This window comes from Lacerta agilis, chromosome 2, assembly GCF_009819535.1.
Source record: "Lacerta agilis isolate rLacAgi1 chromosome 2, rLacAgi1.pri, whole genome shotgun sequence".
NCBI classification, from domain to species: Eukaryota; Metazoa; Chordata; class Lepidosauria; order Squamata; family Lacertidae; genus Lacerta; species Lacerta agilis.
The window spans coordinates 109,968,919-109,987,288 of record NC_046313.1 but is presented as its reverse complement, the minus strand read 5'-3'; the positions used below and the strand labels follow the sequence as shown (position 1 = coordinate 109,987,288).

At 46.5% G+C, this 18,370-nt stretch overlaps 2 protein-coding genes across 2 annotated transcripts in view; one reads left to right on the top strand and one right to left on the bottom strand.

The window, feature by feature from the left end:
• LOC117042654 (oocyte zinc finger protein XlCOF6-like) overlaps positions 1-18,370 on the top strand; it is a 663,370-nt gene that overhangs the window by 300,512 nt on the left and 344,488 nt on the right. The gene's annotated exons all lie outside the window — the stretch shown is intronic.
• Positions 964-16,914, bottom strand: LOC117042420 (tripartite motif-containing protein 10-like). Its single transcript, XM_033141966.1, has 7 exons — positions 16,501-16,914; positions 15,918-16,013; positions 9,656-9,886; positions 8,792-8,814; positions 5,976-6,094; positions 5,782-5,841; positions 964-1,660 (listed from the first exon to the last, which is right to left on the bottom strand). The coding sequence occupies exons 1-7, from the start codon at positions 16,912-16,914 to the stop codon at positions 1,119-1,121; spliced, it is 1,485 nt and encodes a 494-aa protein (XP_032997857.1). The 3' UTR covers positions 964-1,118.

Genomic DNA, 18,370 nt, shown 5'->3' with positions numbered 1-18,370 from the left:
CACTAAAAACCAACAAGGAGGAAAACAAAATAGTTATAGAAATTCAGGTATATTAAACCATACTTATTATAAACCAGGGCGGGGGGAGGGAGAGAAGATACAAGCGATACTGAAAAGACTCTCTATGCAGTGGTGTAGGAAGGGGGGTGCGGTGGGTGCAATCCACCCCATGTGTCATCCCTGAGGGGGGGGTGACAAAATGGCAAAAATATGAGTTTTTTAAAATAAAGTAATAAAATAAAATAAATATGGGCTCACGAAATTTTTTCGGCTCACAACAAACGCAACAAAATTTGGGCTCACAACAAACGCAACCAAACACGACTGGCACTGGGCGCCACACCATGGGGGCTGGCACTTACTGCGGGTCCTGCAGTGTGCCTAAGCCACGAGTCTCTCCTGGGAATGACGTGGTGGCTTGGGCACCCATAGGCTCCGTGCAGCCTGAAACAGCAGCGTGGGGCTTCTGTCTGCCCACCGCCTCTCCCTCAGCCACCCTACAGCTGAGGGAGAGGCAGCGGAGAGGCTTTGCACAGTGTGCCTTGCCCTGGCACACCCTGCCCACATAAGCGGTTGGCTCCATCATTGCCATTGCCTCTATGTGGGAACACCCCACATTTAGTGTGGGGACCATGTAAATTATATAGGGCATCTCTGAATTCAGTGAGATTTCTCTCTGAGGAAGTGTGGAGATGGGGAGGCTGCATTTGCAAAGGGTTGGAAGTTGGAGCTTCACAGAGTCTTCTTATTTCATTCCTTCCTGAGATCCACAAGGCTATGAGCTTTAGTTGCAAAGGTGGGTGGAGGGATTGTTCTCTGGGAATCTATTAATGCCATCATGTGGACATTTTAACAGGTGGCGGAGGTCTGGTCATGAGAGAACGATGAACCACAGAACCAGGATTGCAGGGGGTGGCAGGTGAATCCTTTTGAGGAATACCGGTAGGTTGTTTACTGGGACGGTTAAAGTGTTTCCCTCTCTTTAAGGATTCCACTGCAGAGGGAATTCTGGGAAAGGGAAGGGGAAAGAAAATTCCAGATTTTGTTTTGTTGTTTCCTCCGAGTGTGACTGGAATGACTCCTCTCACAAGGCATCTGCAAAGATGTCAATTCTGCTCTTAATGGGAGATCCTGAGGTGGGTTTTAATGCCATTCAGACGAAAGAAAGGGAGGAGAGTCTCTCCGGAGAACGAGGCTCCTGAGAACATGTAGAGTTCGGCTCCTGAGTCAGCATCAGAAAAAGATACACGTCCCCCTCCATAGTCCAGAGTCACCCGGATCCTCTTGGGCTCCCAACTCAGGGACAGAGAGGAATCAGGGTAGGTGCAGGCCGAGTACCGGGCTCCAGACTTCCGCACAGCCCAGATCCCTCTCTCAGGGCTTAAGGGGAAGATGCCTTTTCTCTTCACAGACTTCCTGGCGACCCCAACAGCCCAGCATTCCGCATTTCCCACACTGATTTCCCAGAAATGTTTGCCTGCTGTGAATCCCTCACGTCCCAACACACAAGGCCAAACATTGAAACTCTCAGGATTGTTGGACAGGACTTGAGGTTTGGCTCCATATCTCACACTTTGAAGATCCTCAGACAAGATGAGGATGGGATGGGCTGTGTCTGGATCCAGAGTGACATTTGCTGTTGGGGAGAAGATGAGGGAAAGAGAAGATTAGGCAGAATCCTCCAAGAGACAGAGACGGACATCCTGATCCAAAAAACACTCAAAATAACCAAATTTCCTCACAGATAAATGGGGCTTCTTCACATTTCATTCAGGATTGGGACACTCCCTTCTTTCTCCCAGACCCACCTCCCTGTGGGTTTTTAAATAATGCTTTTTTGTTCCTTTTTACTCAACATATTTTATTGTGTCCCTCCTGTCAATCCAGTCAAGAAGCAAAACAACCCAGAAAATATTCCCTCAACTCTTCTATGCAGTGAAGGGGAGGAGGAAGGGATGGGGGCAAGAGGAGATAAATGGTTCCCCTTTGAATCACTCTGTGTGAATTGCCCATTTGGGGCTTTCAGAGGCTTACATTGATATCAGATGGAAGAAATCAACGTAGGCAACCTAACAAATGTCCTTCCCTTGGAAAACCTCCAGCACTGTTTTCTTACAATGATACCACTACGCACACATTTGTTGTCTTAAAGCAGGATAAAGGCTATCTGACTAAGAGTTAAAAGATTTTGACCTTGGCAACAGTGATCCTAAAGCTCCTTTATTGTCCTCAAAACACACCTGCATTTTTATATCTAAGCATTTTGAAACCAGCTGTGGAGAAACTGAATCCAGCACTATATAGCACATCAAGGACAAGTTGCCTGTGGTGGGTGCCTATTGGCTAGTGCCTATGCCATCACTCACATACCGTCTCCCACTGCCACCAATTCAAAGAACGATTTTGAAACTGTTCTTTAAAAATTTAAATATAATTGTTTTAATTGGTAGACAATGAAAATAAAATGGTTTACAATTTTTAGCTTATCCATAAGCTACCTTTAGTCCCTATGAGGGAAAATATGGGATATAAATTGTTGTTGTTGTTAATATAGAAAAACAAATATATAATTTTGTTCTGTCTATATAGTACATTTGCCTACAAGATGGAGTGGAGTCCACATCAAAACCTTGTCTATTTGGCAACCCTAGGCCCTGCACAGGCATAGAACCCAAAGGTGTGACTGCAAGGAAATCACAAAGAGGAACTGAATACACACACACACACACAGAGAGAGAGGAAAGTGTTTACTGTATACCGGTAATTTTAGATCCTACTAATGCTTGATTACAATCATGGTAATGGAAACATGATTTAAATTCTGTTAATTCATTGTTTGTTAATGGCTTATTTGTATTGTGTGTTCAGACCCACAAACCTCCCCCCTAAATAATTTCACACTTGACTCATATTTTGGTTTGGTTTTTGGCAGAATTTAGGCCACAACTTTATTGATTACAGAAAGTGAATGGTTGCATAGGCTCTGGTTCGAGTAGCTCCCTGCTCTGCAGGTAGCTCTGACCCTGGGCTCCACCATAGGTCAGCCAAGGGTGAACACCTGGATAAGTGGAAAGCCGGGCACGGGCTATCTCCGCCACCCAAATGTCCCCCTGAGCAGATTCACTTCACTTGTGAGCCTCAAGCATTGTTTTCTTACAACTGTGCTGGCCCCAAGGGTATCTGGGAAGTGAGGTCCAGGTCTGGTCCAGAGTTTGAAGAGTTGGCGAGGAGTCAGTCCAAAAGAGTCAAGGCAGGAAGCGGGACAGGAAACCAGGCAAGATCGGGTACAGGACCACAGGCAGGATCTGGCAAACAGCAATGTTGCTCCCACAACCTGGGGCGGAGTCCGGCAGCCTTTTATCTCTGATGAGGCAATGGCCGGTCCCAATCCCCCGACAACTCACCACCCTGTCTCGCCTGAAGGTGAGCACTCCTCCTGCGAGTACTCAGGTCTCTCCTTTCAGACCTGAGTCTCTGCAGCTCAGGAGACGCCAGTGGGTTACTAGACCCAGGGGCCGCCTCAGCCTCTCCTGACCCAGCCGGTAGTGAAGCAGCTGTCAGTGATGGCCCAGCTGACGGCAATGAGGTATTCTCTGCATCTGGAGCCAGGGCAGGCTCAGGCCCCTGACTCGGCCCAGCTGGTGCTTGTTGCAGGGGAACCTGTGCAGACTGGGGCTCTTCAAGATCAGGTCCCAGACTTGGTTCAGATGATGTCTGGGGCAGAGGATCCTGTGCAGACTGAGACTCCTCTGGTTCTGAGTCCGAGCCCGAGCCCGAATCCCAGGCCATCACAACAACCACAATACCACCACAAACATATTTGTTGTCCTAAATCATGCTAAAGGCTATGTGTCTAAGATTTGACTTTTGGCAGAGGTGATCTTAAAGCTCCTTTAATGTCCTGAAAACACACCTGCATTTTTATACTTAATCATCTTGAAACAAGCTGTTGAGAAACTGAACTTGGCAGTTTTAGCAAATCAAGGACAAGTTGGCTATAGTGGGAGCCTACTGGCTAGGGTTGCCATATTTAAAATAGTAAAAAGACCAATTGCAGGCATTAACAGGTTTACCACACCCATCAGCCAATCACCCATTCCCACCACCCTTCTGAGTAATACCCCTCCCCACCCTCTCACTATATATAAGGGTCTGGTGACTTCTGTTTCAGTGTATCTGAAGAAGTGTGCATGCACACAAAAGCTCATACCAAGAACTAACTTAGTTGGTCTCTAAGGTGCTACTGGAAGGAATTTTTAATTTTTTTATTTTGTTTTGACTATGGCAGACCAACACGGCTACCTACCTATAAGTAAAAATACGGATATTGTTTCCTTCCTTTACCCACAAAGTTGTTGTGGGTCATCCCCCCCAAACCATATCGCCACTACAGCCTCAAACCTCCCGCAAACGCCACAATCTTTCCGACACAGCCACGGCTGACAAAACCTTTTAATCATGGTAATCTAAACTTGATTTTAACTGTTAATTCATTGTTTGATAATAGATTATTTGTATTTTACATTTCCTGATGCTTATTTAGGATGCATTCCAGTAGAACAATTGGAAAAAAATTGTTAATTACTTATCTTAAAAAAATGTATATTTAAAAACTGACAGGGACCTGTGCCTAGTCAGTTCCAGAATCTAAGAAGATATTGAGGGTCCCCGTTGAACAGGGCATCAGGGCCAAATCAAAAAGTAGAAGCAGGCAGCTCTGTGTGCAAATACCCTGTTGGTAAATAATCAGCACAATTAAAATCAACAAATTAGAAGACAGGGACAAATGCAAAATGTAACACCTACAGAATGAATGGAAAATACTTTATTTGCTCCTTGTATATAAATTCAGGTACCGTATTTATGAGGGACGCGGGTGGCACTGTGGGTTAAACCACAGAGCCTAGGGCTTGCGGATCAGAAGGTTGGCGGTTCAAATCCCCACGACGGGGTGAGCTCCTGTTGCACGGTCCCTGCTCCTGCCAACCTAGCAGTTTGAAAGCACGTCAAAGTGCAATTAGATAAATAGGTACTGCTCCGACGGGAAGGTGTTTCTGTGTGCTGCTCTGGTTCGCCAGAAGTGGCTTAGTCATGCTGGCCACATGACCCGGAAGCTGTACGCCGGGTCCCTCGGCCAATAAAGCGAGATGAGCGCCGCAACCCCAGCTTTGTCCGTGACTGGACCTAATGGTCGGGGTCCCTTCACCTTTACCGTATTTATGCTAATCTAATGCGCCATTGAATATACTGTAATGGGCACCTCAATTTTCAAAACCTTAGAACCAAAAAAAGTATTTGCGGGTGAATGTAAATGTGCCATGTGATGTGCACCCTAATTTTTGTTATATAATTTGACCAAAAAGGTTTGCGTTACTTTTGAGTAAATACGGTATTTGTGTGTGTGGACTACTCATCTAATTAGAATGAAGCAAAAGTGCCAATGAACAGTCAAATCATGTTTAATGTGGACAAATCAAATAATCCAGCAAAAGCAAAACAGGAAGGAGAAGACTGAGGCTGCAAACACACTAACCTGCTTGGAGCACAAAAATGTAATTTCCACTTCAATCCAGATGAGTAAATGCTGAGCTGGAACATGCTGGTGTCAATCTAGATTGATCCTAGCTCCTTTCATCCACAAGGGTGAATAAAGCTGTGCATGCCAGAGGAAGCAGGAAAGGCAACAGAAAAATGGCAGGTACTTCTTCTCCCTCTCTTAGAATAACACCAAGCACCGGACAGATCACTGAATCCCACTGCAATACCAGTCCCCAACCCCACCTTGAATTTGGTCCTTCACCCAATATTTACCTTTCTGAAGCACTCCAAATAACAGAACATCTGAGGAAACAAAGAGATACAAAATTTGATAGCTAGACTTTTATACCTCAAATAATTTCACAACAAAAAATCCACTTCATCTTTTGGACTGATATGACATCCAGGGTAAAATCCTTGCAGCCATTCTCCATTACCTTTTATTTTCTCCATCTCAACATATAGAATGGGATTCGCAACCCAGAAGTTTGAGATGTTCCTCTTCAATTCTGGTGGGAAAGTCAGTGGATTTTCAGATCTCTCCCTTTGCTTACACCTAATGGGGGAAATAAATTTTAACCCATTCAAATCCAGAATTTCTGAGTGCAGCAAAAGAAAGGAATTGAAAGGAGGAAGGAAACTGCAGAAAGCCAAGAAGGAGAGCTATGCACAGAGGGGAGAAGATTCCTCCTTACTAGGGACTCCAAAGCCAAACATCTGAGGGTCAAAGGAACAGCCCCAGGTCTCTGAGTCTCCTCACTTACATCTACTCAAATGCAGAAATAAAACCAGGTTCAGGAACATGGTACACATCCCAACTCCTGCTCCCTTTTTTTGTAGCCCCACAGGTGGCAGCTAACTGTGTTGGACTCTGTGGAATAGTCCCACAGATGGTCCATGGGGCAGGTGTCTGCATGGGACTGAGTGGGGCAGCCATCACGGAGTTTGCTGTTGGAGTTAATAAAGTGGCAAATTTAGATAATGTGAAGTATTACCATTTTCATTATTTTTCATTTCATTTCTATTCCACTGGATATTCTTCATAAATTTTTTAAAGTGTTTTACTACATGCTAAATAAAACAATCCAGAATGTACCATTGCTGGGAAAAGTAAAATATAAAGTATGCATTCAAAGTAACATAATTAACAGGAAACTAAAATATTACCTTAAAGTTTTCAAAAGAGACTTCCGGTTGAGCGCGGAGCCGCCATCAGTCGCAGGTTTTGCTCAGCTGAGCAAACCTGAGCGCGGCAGGGACTTCTACAGCGCAAAGACCCCCAAAGAACCCCAAATCAAGAGTTTTGGGGGCTTGGTCATCCGGCGGGTGCCAGAAGAGTGCTCCTCCCTCCCCGGTAAGGCTCTGTTTTGAGCCCCTGAGAGCGAGGGAGTGGAGCCCCGGCGCATCGGACATACCGCTTTCCCTGCCTGCGCGAAGCTGCGGTACTGAGGGGCTACAGCGTTTAAATTCTTCCAAACAAAGAAAATATGGACAAATGGACAAATCTGAAGATAAAACTGTGAGTAATTTGATTTGATTTGGCTTCGGAGGGGATTCTAAAAACGGAAGTCAATCCCTCTCTGCTGAAGATTAAGAGACAGTGCGACTTTGTAGCTGAAGCTATTATCAATGTGACTGAAACAAAGAAGCCTTCTGTATGGGGGTATTTAGTTTTAAATGTGGATTGGATATGGATAGAGATGGAAAATGTATTTTCCTGCTTCCCGGAGGTCCAGATGGCGCAGATACTAACAATATATATAAAATGGCGTACTGATGCAGTAAGGATCTACGCAGCAAGAAATAAATTGTTGTGATTAGCAAGTTGAAACTCGACCTTGAGATGACAAAGGGAAAACTGTCCTCACAGTTTGTAAAACAAGCCTTGGAACTTTTGCAGCAAGTAGCCGTGGGAATCAACAGCATTGGGCAATTGGCAGAAGGATCGAAGTCAATTTCACACAAAGAATTGGACACTGAGAACAATCTGGAGGACTTTATACTAAAACAGAAGGAAAAGGAAGAAGGGAGTACTGATAATGCTGAGAAAGATGAATTGGAACACGACACACTAAATGGAGTTTTTCTACAAGAAGATTGTGTCATTGTTAAAGACTTGATCCAGGAGGATGATAATCAAATGAGTTTACATAGGTTGCGACCATTGGATTGTGAGAAGGCTACAGGTTATGACAATTGGATATGGACACTGCGATAACGGATAATGTTTTGAAAGACAAACTCTGGGACCAAAAGGGAGGGAGGAGTATGATAAGGTAATGAGTTTTGGTAATATGAGCAATATGGAAAACTTTGGTTATGATAATGAGAAAATGCAGAAGTATTGTGAGGCGGAAGTAGAGAAATGTTAAACAGAAAAAATGATGAGATGGATTTTAAATTTGAGTTAAAGTTAAAAAAATCTGTAAGTATGCGTTAATTTGGAAATCAGTAAGGGGGGGAATGAGGAAGTCACTATAAGAAGCAAGGATGGGAATTTAATTAACTGACCTAGGAAGAGGGTCAGCTCTATACCATGATTTGGAAAATATGTGGTTAAATGTGAAATGATTTCTTTGTTACCTCTGTGAGAGGGGGGTTTTGTATTTGTTGCTCCCTTCGGTGGGAGAGGGGGGAGTTTGGAGTGTTTAACCATGTATTGTTTTCTTTTTGGCTTTTTAATTGGAAAATCTAATAAATCTTTAATAAAAAAAATAAAGTTTTCAAAAGAAAAGCATTATGAAGGTCTATTACAGAATGCCCATTTAACGCAGCAAACAGGAGAATAAAGTATTATCATAAGTTAAGACACTAGATGCCCCCCCCCCCAATGTCACTTTCTCCTCTCTTAGCTCAAAATATTTGTTTTTTTGAGGTTGGTGGGATCTTGCTTTGACAACTTAGATATCCTCGGCTGTAAACCACATTCCTCATAGGTTAAGCCAGATCTTTCATGAATATGCAAAAGAAACAATTATTTTTTTGGTCAACAGCCGATCCAGGCCATTAAAGAACAACATTATACACATTACATAAGTTTAACAAAAAATGACAAGGGAAATAACACTAATTAGTTTGGCAATCACTTCTCTGGTAAAAGGCCCAAAAAGAATCTTTAATTTCACCTAAAATGAATAGATGATTTCCCAACTATTAACTCCCCCATTGGAACCTTTCACCACACCCTAAGAGATTGGAGGGACGTTTCCCAGGTTCCCAGTGATATTAATGGAGATGAGCAGAATTCACTTACCTCTGCAAGGTGCATCTCACATCCTAAAAGGGAAAACAGGAAAAGAAGAATGGAATTGACTGCCTATCACAGGCCCCGTAACAAAGACCCATCAGACCCTGCAGTGGATGTGCTCCAACCTTCTGGGGTGAGTCTGCCTAGCATATGCTAAAGCTTTGGATAGCTATGGATGAATCGAACAATTTTGGTTTTTCTCCATTTTTATTTTTTCCAATCTTAATTTCAGTTCTCCAGATTAGTTTCTGATTATTATTATTATTATTATTATTATTATTATTATTATTATTATAAAGGCTCTGATGAAAATTCATGAGATCTCCTCTGTCTTTCCTAGGTATCAATAGTATATTGGCCAGCGGAGAATTTATGGATAACTGTTCCAACTGAAAGAGTTCATTTTTCTGTGTTATCCTTAACAAAATTAGCTAAGCAGCATCACACTACTTAGCTAAACCAGATACTGCCAATCCTCCCTTATGTGTAGCAGTTGCATATTAACATTCTCCCTCTGACCCTTCCTACGCTACACTCCTGCTCAGAGATGCAAGCCCCAGTTCTGTGCCCCATTTGGCAGCAGAACATTCTACCTGACCTCCCTCTCTGTCCCTCCCCCTTTGGTCCAATATGGTCCACCCTGTAAAGCTCCGGGCAAACAGCAATGCACAGAATACCTGATTTGTCATTGGTTGTGCTTCAGCTTTAAAGAGCAAGCTTTTGTGGGGAATGACTGCGGCAAAAAAACAAAAACAAATCTTGGATAGGGACTGGGAAAGCACAGACATGTGTCTGAAAAGAGTGCAGCAAAAGGTGATTGTGGTTAAACCCTTAGAGAGGAACTTTGGGCTGTTCCTACCACAGTCTTACCTGCAGGAGTTCATTTGCTGGCTGCTGACTCTTCTCCTCCATCTCCCGGATGACCCTCTCAAGGGAAGAGAGTTTCCTGGAGAGTCTGGCCAGCTGCTCATCCCTTCTTCTTGCAGTTTCCTTCGCCATCTCTTCTATCTCATTCAGCAGATGCTCTTCTTGTTCTTCCAGAAACTGGTGCAGTTGTCTAAACTTCTCCTCTATATTCTGCCTCTCAGTTTCTGTTAATTTCTGCAAGAGGCAGGAAGAAAGAGGAAAAGAGGAGGCCAGAGTCTTTAGAAAGACCTTCATTAATAATAGCATGGTATCTGAAGAAGTGTGCATGCACACGACAGCTCACACCAAGAACAAACTTTGTTGGTCTCTAAGGTGCTACTGGAAGGATTTTTTTATTTTTTTATGGTAAATCATTGTCAGGGACTGGGCAGAGGAGGAATGGTGGAAACTGCCTCCCTATCCTGACTCTTCCAGGGAGGAGGAAGACGAAGACAGTATAGATTTACAACAGTGGATTGCGGGAGGTCACATCTCAGAGGCAGAAGATGGGGGAAGTTGGAAGAGGAATAGCAGGTGACGGACATGGTGTCATTAGGAAGCATTCCACACCCTCCATCTCCCAGAACCAGGTGAGCCTTAAAAGTAGGAGAGCAAAGAGCTCAAAGACAGAGGGCATGTGGCAGCACCTGTAGAAGTGACAAATGAGGAAGTGGGGGACGGGGTGGAGACTCACTCGGGACAACACCATTATCCAAGAGGCTGGGTTCTATAGCCTCTCTCTGCAAATATTGAAATAAAAAACTTTTACTTTTTATACTTTCCTGGGCAACCAGCTGGGAGCCGCTGACAGCATCCTGACAATCACTCAAGAATGGGGCTAGATCATGACTTTGGGCTCAACTAAACTGGACTAATTAAAACATTATATATGTGTTATACACATGTGATACCAGGAGCCCCTATAGAGCTGTGATACGTCGCAATGAGGAATTACACTGAGAGCTAATTTTTCTAATAGTGTTTTTTATGGTGTTTTCCAGGCACAGGCAAACTCCAGCCCTCCAGATGTTTTGGAACTGCAATTCCCATCATTCCTAGCTAACAGGACCAGTGGTCAGGTGTTATGTATTGAAGTTCCCACCCTAGGCCACTAGGGATGTGTGTATATAGTTCATCCTGCTGCAGTTTTCACTCAGGTCAGCATATGCAAATGAGGGATTGAAAACTGACATTCAGGGATTGGGTAACTACAGAAAGTTGTTACTGTTGCTTTGTAGCTGAGTTCTATATAAGCAGGCTGCTGAGGCCTTCAGCTCACTTCTGTTCCAGCCTGAGAATAAACAAGAGCTGCTTGGAAATCACTGTGTAGTCTGCTGTGTCCACCCACAACTTAACACTGGCGACGAAGGTGGGATTATGGACATCAGAACACAGACAGACACAGCCATTCTTGGAGCAAGAGCAAATCACTGAGCTGAATCACTGAGCTGAAACGCTGAGCGAAATCACTGAACAGAACCAATTCAGAGCTGCCTGTTCTGGCTAGAGCACTGTGTTCCATCCGTCGCCCACCACGTCAGCATCGGAATCATGGCTACACTAGTGCCTCTACCGCCGTTTGCCCCAGCCTCTGAATCATGGGACTCGTACCTTGCTCGGTTCGAATGCTACCTTCAAGCAAACGAGCTAACAGAAGTATCAGAGGAACGGAAGCGAGGCCTCTTCCTCAGCCTCTGTGGGCCCGAAGTGTTTGAGACGGCCAGAGTTTTAGTCGCACCACTCGCAGTTCACAGAGCACCGTGGGACGTGCTACGAGAGAAGCTACGCAGCCACTATGCGCCCAAGCCATCCAAAATTGCTCCCCGCCATGCTTTTTATCATCGGAACCAGGCAGAGGGGGAGTCGATAAACAACTACGTCACCGCCCTTCGAAAGGCCGCATTGACCTGCGAGTTCCGAGACTTAGATGATGCTCTGATGGATCGGATCGTCTGCGGGGTCTGGGACAACCGTCTGCAACGGCGTCTCCTCGCCAAGCCAGACCTCACGCTGCAGAAGGCCATCGAAGAGGCTGCGGCCTCAGAAGCTGCTGAACTCTCTGCCCAAGAGATCCGCAAGGCCAGCAGCCCACATCCTACTAAGAAGCCAATTGCTGTACATCACGAAGAGGCTAGCAGTGACGAGGCGTCAACCAACGAAAACGATGACGTGCACCAGATGAAGCGGGAACGCAGGAAGTTCAAACAGAAGTCCAAGGACCAATCAGAATGCGCTGGCTGTGGAGGCAACCACCCCCGCGCCAAGTGTCGATTCAGAGACGCCACCTGCCGGCAGTGCTCCAGAAAAGGCCACATCGCTAAGGTCTGCCGATCAGCTCCGTCAAACACGGCCTCTTCACCATCTCATAAGTCCAAGTCGTCACCCTGGTCCACAAACAGTAACTGCCCTGGTCCACAAACAGTAACTGTTTCGCTCTTACCAACTGTTGCTGCTCATCCGGAACCACAATTGGACAAACTGACTCACCTACGCGATGCAAACTACACATCACGGTGCTCATCGAAGGAGCTCCATGTGACATGGAAATCGACACCGGGTCTGCCCTGTCCGTTGTGTCCTGGAGCACTATCGAAAGACTTGTGCCCAAGCTTTCTAAGAGGCAGCTTGACCTACATCGCGTACACCTGAGAGACTACCAGGGGAACGACATTCCCGTGACAGGCATCGGCCAGTTCCAGGTCAAGTTCAAAAATTTCTCGGGCCCACTCCGACTCGTGGTAGTTGAAGATCTGCGTCCCAGCCTCCTAGGGCTAGAATGGTTTGGTGCCCTCGGCCTGGAAGTCACCGGCATCAACTGCATCTCCAACGCAGAAGTTGAAACTTTAACCAAAGAATCTGCTGAGGTTTTTGATGGCACATTGGGCCAATATACAGGCACAAGTCGCTCCAATCAAGCTAAAGCCGCGCCGGGTTCCGTTCGCCCTCAAGGCTAAGGTGGACGAACAGCTGGACAAATTAATCGCGCAAGGTGTTTTGGAGCCGGTCGACCACGCCAAGTGGGAAACGCCTATCGTCACACCTGTCAAGCCGGATGGGTCGGTGAGAATATGCGCAGACTACAAGTGCACGATCAACAAGGCACTTCAGCAGCACGCTTATCCAGTTCCCGTCGTCCAACACCTGCTGCATTCCCTGGGCGAAGGCAAGGTCTTTGCTAAGCTGGACCTTGCCCAAGCCTATCAACAACTGCCTGTCGACGACGCCACCGCTGAAGCTCAGACGATCGTCACCCACCGAGGAGCGTTCCGATGCCGCCGGCTACAGTTCGGGGTGAGCGTGGCTCCTGGCATCTTTCAAAGCCTCATGGAGCGCCTCCTGCAGGGGCTTCCAGGCGTGGTACCATATTTCGATGATGTACTGGTATCCGCAGACTCAAATCAGCAGCTATTCGAGCGCCTCCGCGCCGTGCTGACCAGGTTCCAGGAGGCCGGACTCAAGGTGAAGAAAGAAAAGTGCCAGATTGCCGTTCCGCAGGTGGAGTTCCTGGGCTACCTTATCAACGCCTCTGGTCTTCACCCAACAGCATCCAAAATCCGGGCCATCAAGGAGGCCCCAATCCCAAAGAACAAGACCGAGTTGCAGGCGTTCCTGGGGCTGCTGAACTTCTACAATATGTTCCTGCCCCACAAAGCAACACTAGCCGAGCCTCTCCACCGCCTCCTCAGCACGAAGGCACCGTGGTCCTGGGGTCATTGGGAAACGGCGGCCTTCAACGCAGTCAAGGCCCTCCTCTCATCGGACAGTGTGCTGGTACAGTCCTCGCCTGCGACGCCTCGCCCTTTGGCATCGGCGCCGTCCTCAGTCACCGGTTTCCAGATGGAAGGGAAGCACCGCTTGCTTACTTCTCTCGGACGCTGTTTCCAGCTGAACGGAATTACAGCCAGCTCGACAAGGAGGCACTGGCGCTTGTGGCTGGAGTGAAGAGGTTCCACGAATATCTCTACGGGAGAACCTTTGACCTCATCACTGACCACAAGCCGCTCCTGGGCCTCCTTGCTGGTGACAAACCAACTCCACCAATCCTCTTGCCACGCATGCTGTGATGGACTGTTTTTCTGGCAGCCTACAGCTACCAGCTCATCCATCGCCCTGGAAAATCGCTGGGCCATGCTGATGCCCTCAGTCGTTGCCCTCTTCCAGCGCTTGTGGAAGATCCAGCTCCTGCTTCATCGCTACTCCTGATTGAGGACCTCCCAGCAGCACCAGTGTCAGCTGCCGATGTGGCCTCCGCATCTGCCCAGGACCGCACCATCAGACGTGTGCTCAACTGGGTGTGGAGGGGATGGCCAGAAGGGCAATTCACACCAGAGTTCCAGCCATTTGCAACCAGACAGCATGAACTCTCGGCTCATCGCGGCTGCCTACTGTGGGGAGACCGAGTCGTGCTTCCCCAAAGACTCCGCCAACGCGTCCTTGAGGCTCTGCACATCGGCCACCCAGGGATCGTCAAAATGAAGGCGTTGGCTCGGTGTTACGTCTGGTGGCCTAACATGGACGATGCCATCACCTCCTGGGTTGCCTCCTGTCAAGCGTGTCAAGAATCGAGACCTGCACCACCGGCAGCTAAGGGCAACACCTGGGAGACGCCAAAGGCACCCTGGTCGAGAGTGCACATCGATCTTGCTGGACCTTTTCATGGCCGGACCTTTATGGTAGTGGTGGACGCTTATTCCAAATGGCTGGAGGTGGCCCTGACGCCCTCCACCACTACCGAAGCCATAATCCGGGTGCTGCGGGGCCTATTTGCAACGCATGGATGTCCTGATGTCCTCGTCTCCGACAACGGGCCACAGTTCACATCAGGCACTTTCGAAAGGTACCTCTTGGGGCTGGGCATCCGCCATGCCCTAACAGCACCATTTCACCCGGCCAGCAATGGACAGGTGGAAAGAATGGTGCGCTCAGCAAAAGAGGCACTGGCGCGCCTGGACCAGAAGGAATGGCATGAGCAGGTCACGGAATACTTGCTCGTGCAGCACATCACCCCGCATGCAGCCACAGGGCGGAGTCCAGCTGAACTGCTTATGGGCCGTCGCCTCAGATCTCCGCTCGACTGGTTGCATCCAGACTTTGGGGTAGCAGAGCCCCCGGGCTGTGCTAACGTGCCAAGATCTTTTATCCCCGGAGATAAGGTTTTTGCCAGGAATTATGTGGGGGACATTCCTTGGGTGCCGGCCACGATAGTGGGAGTCACTGGGCCCCGCTCATATCAGGTGGCACTTGAGGACGGGCGTTTGTGGCGCCGACACATAGACCAACTAAGGCGCCGGGTTGGGAATTTGGACGATACCGCAGTGCCCTCAACTGCGGCCTCAGCTCCAGAACCGACACCAACGGAAGGCGAGGCTCCACCTACACCTCCTTCACAAACTGCGGACATGGAGCCGAGCCGAGCCGCTGCAGTGGTTTTGCCTGACTCCCTTGAGACTCGGACCACTGCCTTGCCTGAGTTTCCACCGAGTCCGCTCGCAGCAGTCCCTTCAACAGCAGCGGAGCCAGGGAACTCAGGTGCAACGCCACCATTGGTAGCACTGCAGTCGCAACAGGACTCAAGCAGCCAACCGGACTCTGATACTGGCCCACGGCAGTCAGGTAGGGTTTCCAAATGCCCGACTTATTTAAAAGACTATGTTACCAACAATTTGCACATGTAATGCTGCATTGTAAATAGAAGTAGTTATGCTTGCAAAATGGGAAAATTGAAACTGATATGCTATGTGCCTTAAGGAACCAACAAGATTATTGCTGTATATAATGGAACCACTATGATTGTAACCTAATGCCTTATCTCGGTGGGGAGGGGTGTTATGTATTGAAGTTCCCACCCTAGGCCACTAGGGGTGTGTGTATATAGTTCATCCTGCTGCAGTTTTCACTCAGGTCAGCATATGCAAATGAGGGATTGAAAACTGACGTTCAGGGATTGGGTAACTACAGAAAGTTGTTACTGTTGCTTTGTAGCTGAGTTCTATATAAGCAGGCTGCTGAGGCCTTCAGCTCACTTCTGTTCCAGCCTGAGAATAAACAAGAGCTGCTTGGAAATCACTGTGTCGTCTGCTGTGTCCACCCACAACTTAACATCAGGGATGGTGGGAATTGTAGTCTCAAAACATCTGGAGGGCCAGAGTTTGCCTATGCCTGGTGTTTTCCATATCATACAGGTCCTTCCTGTACTTGTTCTCTTTATGGTAATTGTGACACTTACAAGCAGGCTGTTGCTTTCTTCTCCTATTTTTGCTTCATAAGCCAGCATTTTCCCTCTCTCTTTCTTCAGATGCTTCAGGCGACCACAGATGAGTGTCTAAAGAGAATGCAAAATATCAGACTTGATTAGTACTGTAGGTGGGGGACTTCAGTGTTATACATATGTTTCTAGTGTGTGGCCCCCGACTATTAGATTTTTATCTGATAATTGCTCTGAAAGCTTCTAGGGGTCTTTTCTTGTTTAAATTCAAGGCTTGTTTGAGAACTTTCATTCTATTACTCAGATTACATAGCATTATTATTATTACACTACACAGGAGCCCTTTAGCAGAAGTGCAGAAAAAAATGGTGCTTTTAAAAACAAAATCACATTTTAAAAAGTTGCTTTTGAAGCAGAACAAAGTTATTGTTTTGTTTTGGATAGCACAGACACCAGGCCCATTTTTTGATTCACATTAAGCTGCATATTAGCAATGTATTATGTTTCGTTTACAGCCACATTGACACCATATTCTGGACACAGACACAGACACACAGAGAGATATGAAAGGATTGTGTTAGCAAGTGTCAAAATGACTTCCTACCTTGTATTCCTGGGCAGCCTCTTCCTTGAGAACCACAGTGTGTGATCTATGTTCTGGGGACCGCTCACATAACAAACACACCAATTCTTCATCTTCTTTGCAGAACAAGTGGAGTTTTTCCTTATGTCTCTTACACAGTTCCTTTTCCCCTTTATTTGGTGGCAGGAGTTTAATTTTTTCCACTATATTGGCCAGCTGCCAATTGGGGCGAAAACTCCCACTCTGCATTCGGGCTTTGCAGAAGGGACACTCCAAGTCCCCCACCTGCATTTGTTCCCATGTGTCACAATAGTTTACGATGCAGCCCTGGCAGTAGTTGTGACCACAGTCCAAGGTCACAGGGTCTGTCAGATACTCCATGCAGATTGGGCATGTCGCTTCTTCTCCCACATCCGTGGATGAGGATGACGCCATGACAGAGCAAGAGTGGCTTTGTTGAGATGAGAGGTAGCTGTAGGATGACAGTAGGATGTGAATGAACTTTGGAGGGGAAAATGCCTGTAAGGTAAAAACTATTCAGTATTAAGCGTTTCCACATCCTTCCAGTAAAACTAACTCTGCATTTCATTTTCTTATGCAACGTATCCTCCACAATTGGTCCTGTTATACAGTTTTTAAGGTAAACGTAGATAATAGGCACATACTCACCACAGAAAACCAAACCTCCAGCCTTCACAAGATTAGGAAATATTCCCTGAAAAACTAGTCACTTTATTAGAGTGTATAAAATTTAGACAATTCACAAAGCAAGAGCGAGGCCATCTTTAGACTCCAGCTGAACTGTGGGACCCCTCCACATAGCTAGCAGAAAGTTCTTGGTAAAATCATTCTTCCACAGCCTGGCAAAGCTTTATTCTTTCAAATCACTCTATTTGAAAAGGGGCCAGTCTGTGTCAATAAACTCTGATGCAAAGGTCTTCACCATTTCAAAAGGATGCTCTGGCAAGCCCCAGAAAAACAATTAGCATGTATCATTCAAATATCTGAGTGGCAGATTTGTAAACATATTGGACCAACATATTATTCTGAGGATGGTCTGATTCACAAGCACAACCATTTTCTCTGTCTTTTGCACAGGCAACACCCCATCCACATCATCCCTCACGTTGGCAGAGTGCATGCAAGTCCGTCCCCATTCTGGGCCCAAAGCACGGTCACATGTCAATCGAACACACGCAAAATGCTTGGTAGCTGTATGATGACTTTTGGTGGTCCTTGGTTAAGGGCTCTGTGATTTCTAAAATCTTTAAAAGTTTTGTTCTGGGTCCCCTCACTTCCTTGTAAGGTGGGGGCGGGGGCGGGGAACTCTGTTGCAAGAGACATCATGTATTTTCTTTGCTTTCCTCTACTGGTTCCTCCCTCCACTCATTCTTCTCTGACTGATAATGGACTTTAGGGATCCTGGGTCCCTTGACGGAGAGATGGGCTTTAAAAGTCAACCCCAAATTTTTGTATAACAGTCCCACTGCCTGAAACTCAACTGTAAAACCCAAACGAAAAATCAGTTTGCACACTCATTCATCATTTACCTACAAGATCACCTTACCCCATATGTGGCCACTCAACTGCTTCGATGGGAGGAATTGGTACTTTTACTGGTGCCACATAATACCTGCCCTGCATCTGTCAGAACTCAATCATTTAGTGGGGTGGCACCAAAAAGATTGGAACTCCCTTCCTATTGATCTCAAGTAGGAACCTTCAGTCTTCTTTTCAGTGCCTGCTGACAACATTCTTATTTAGACAAGACAACCCAGATGATTAGAAAGTTTCTATGGCTTTTCATTTGTTTTAGTCTATTCTACTGCGGTTTTAACTTTTTGTATGTTTTAAATTATAGTTTTTTTTAAAAAGAGAGATAATTTAATTG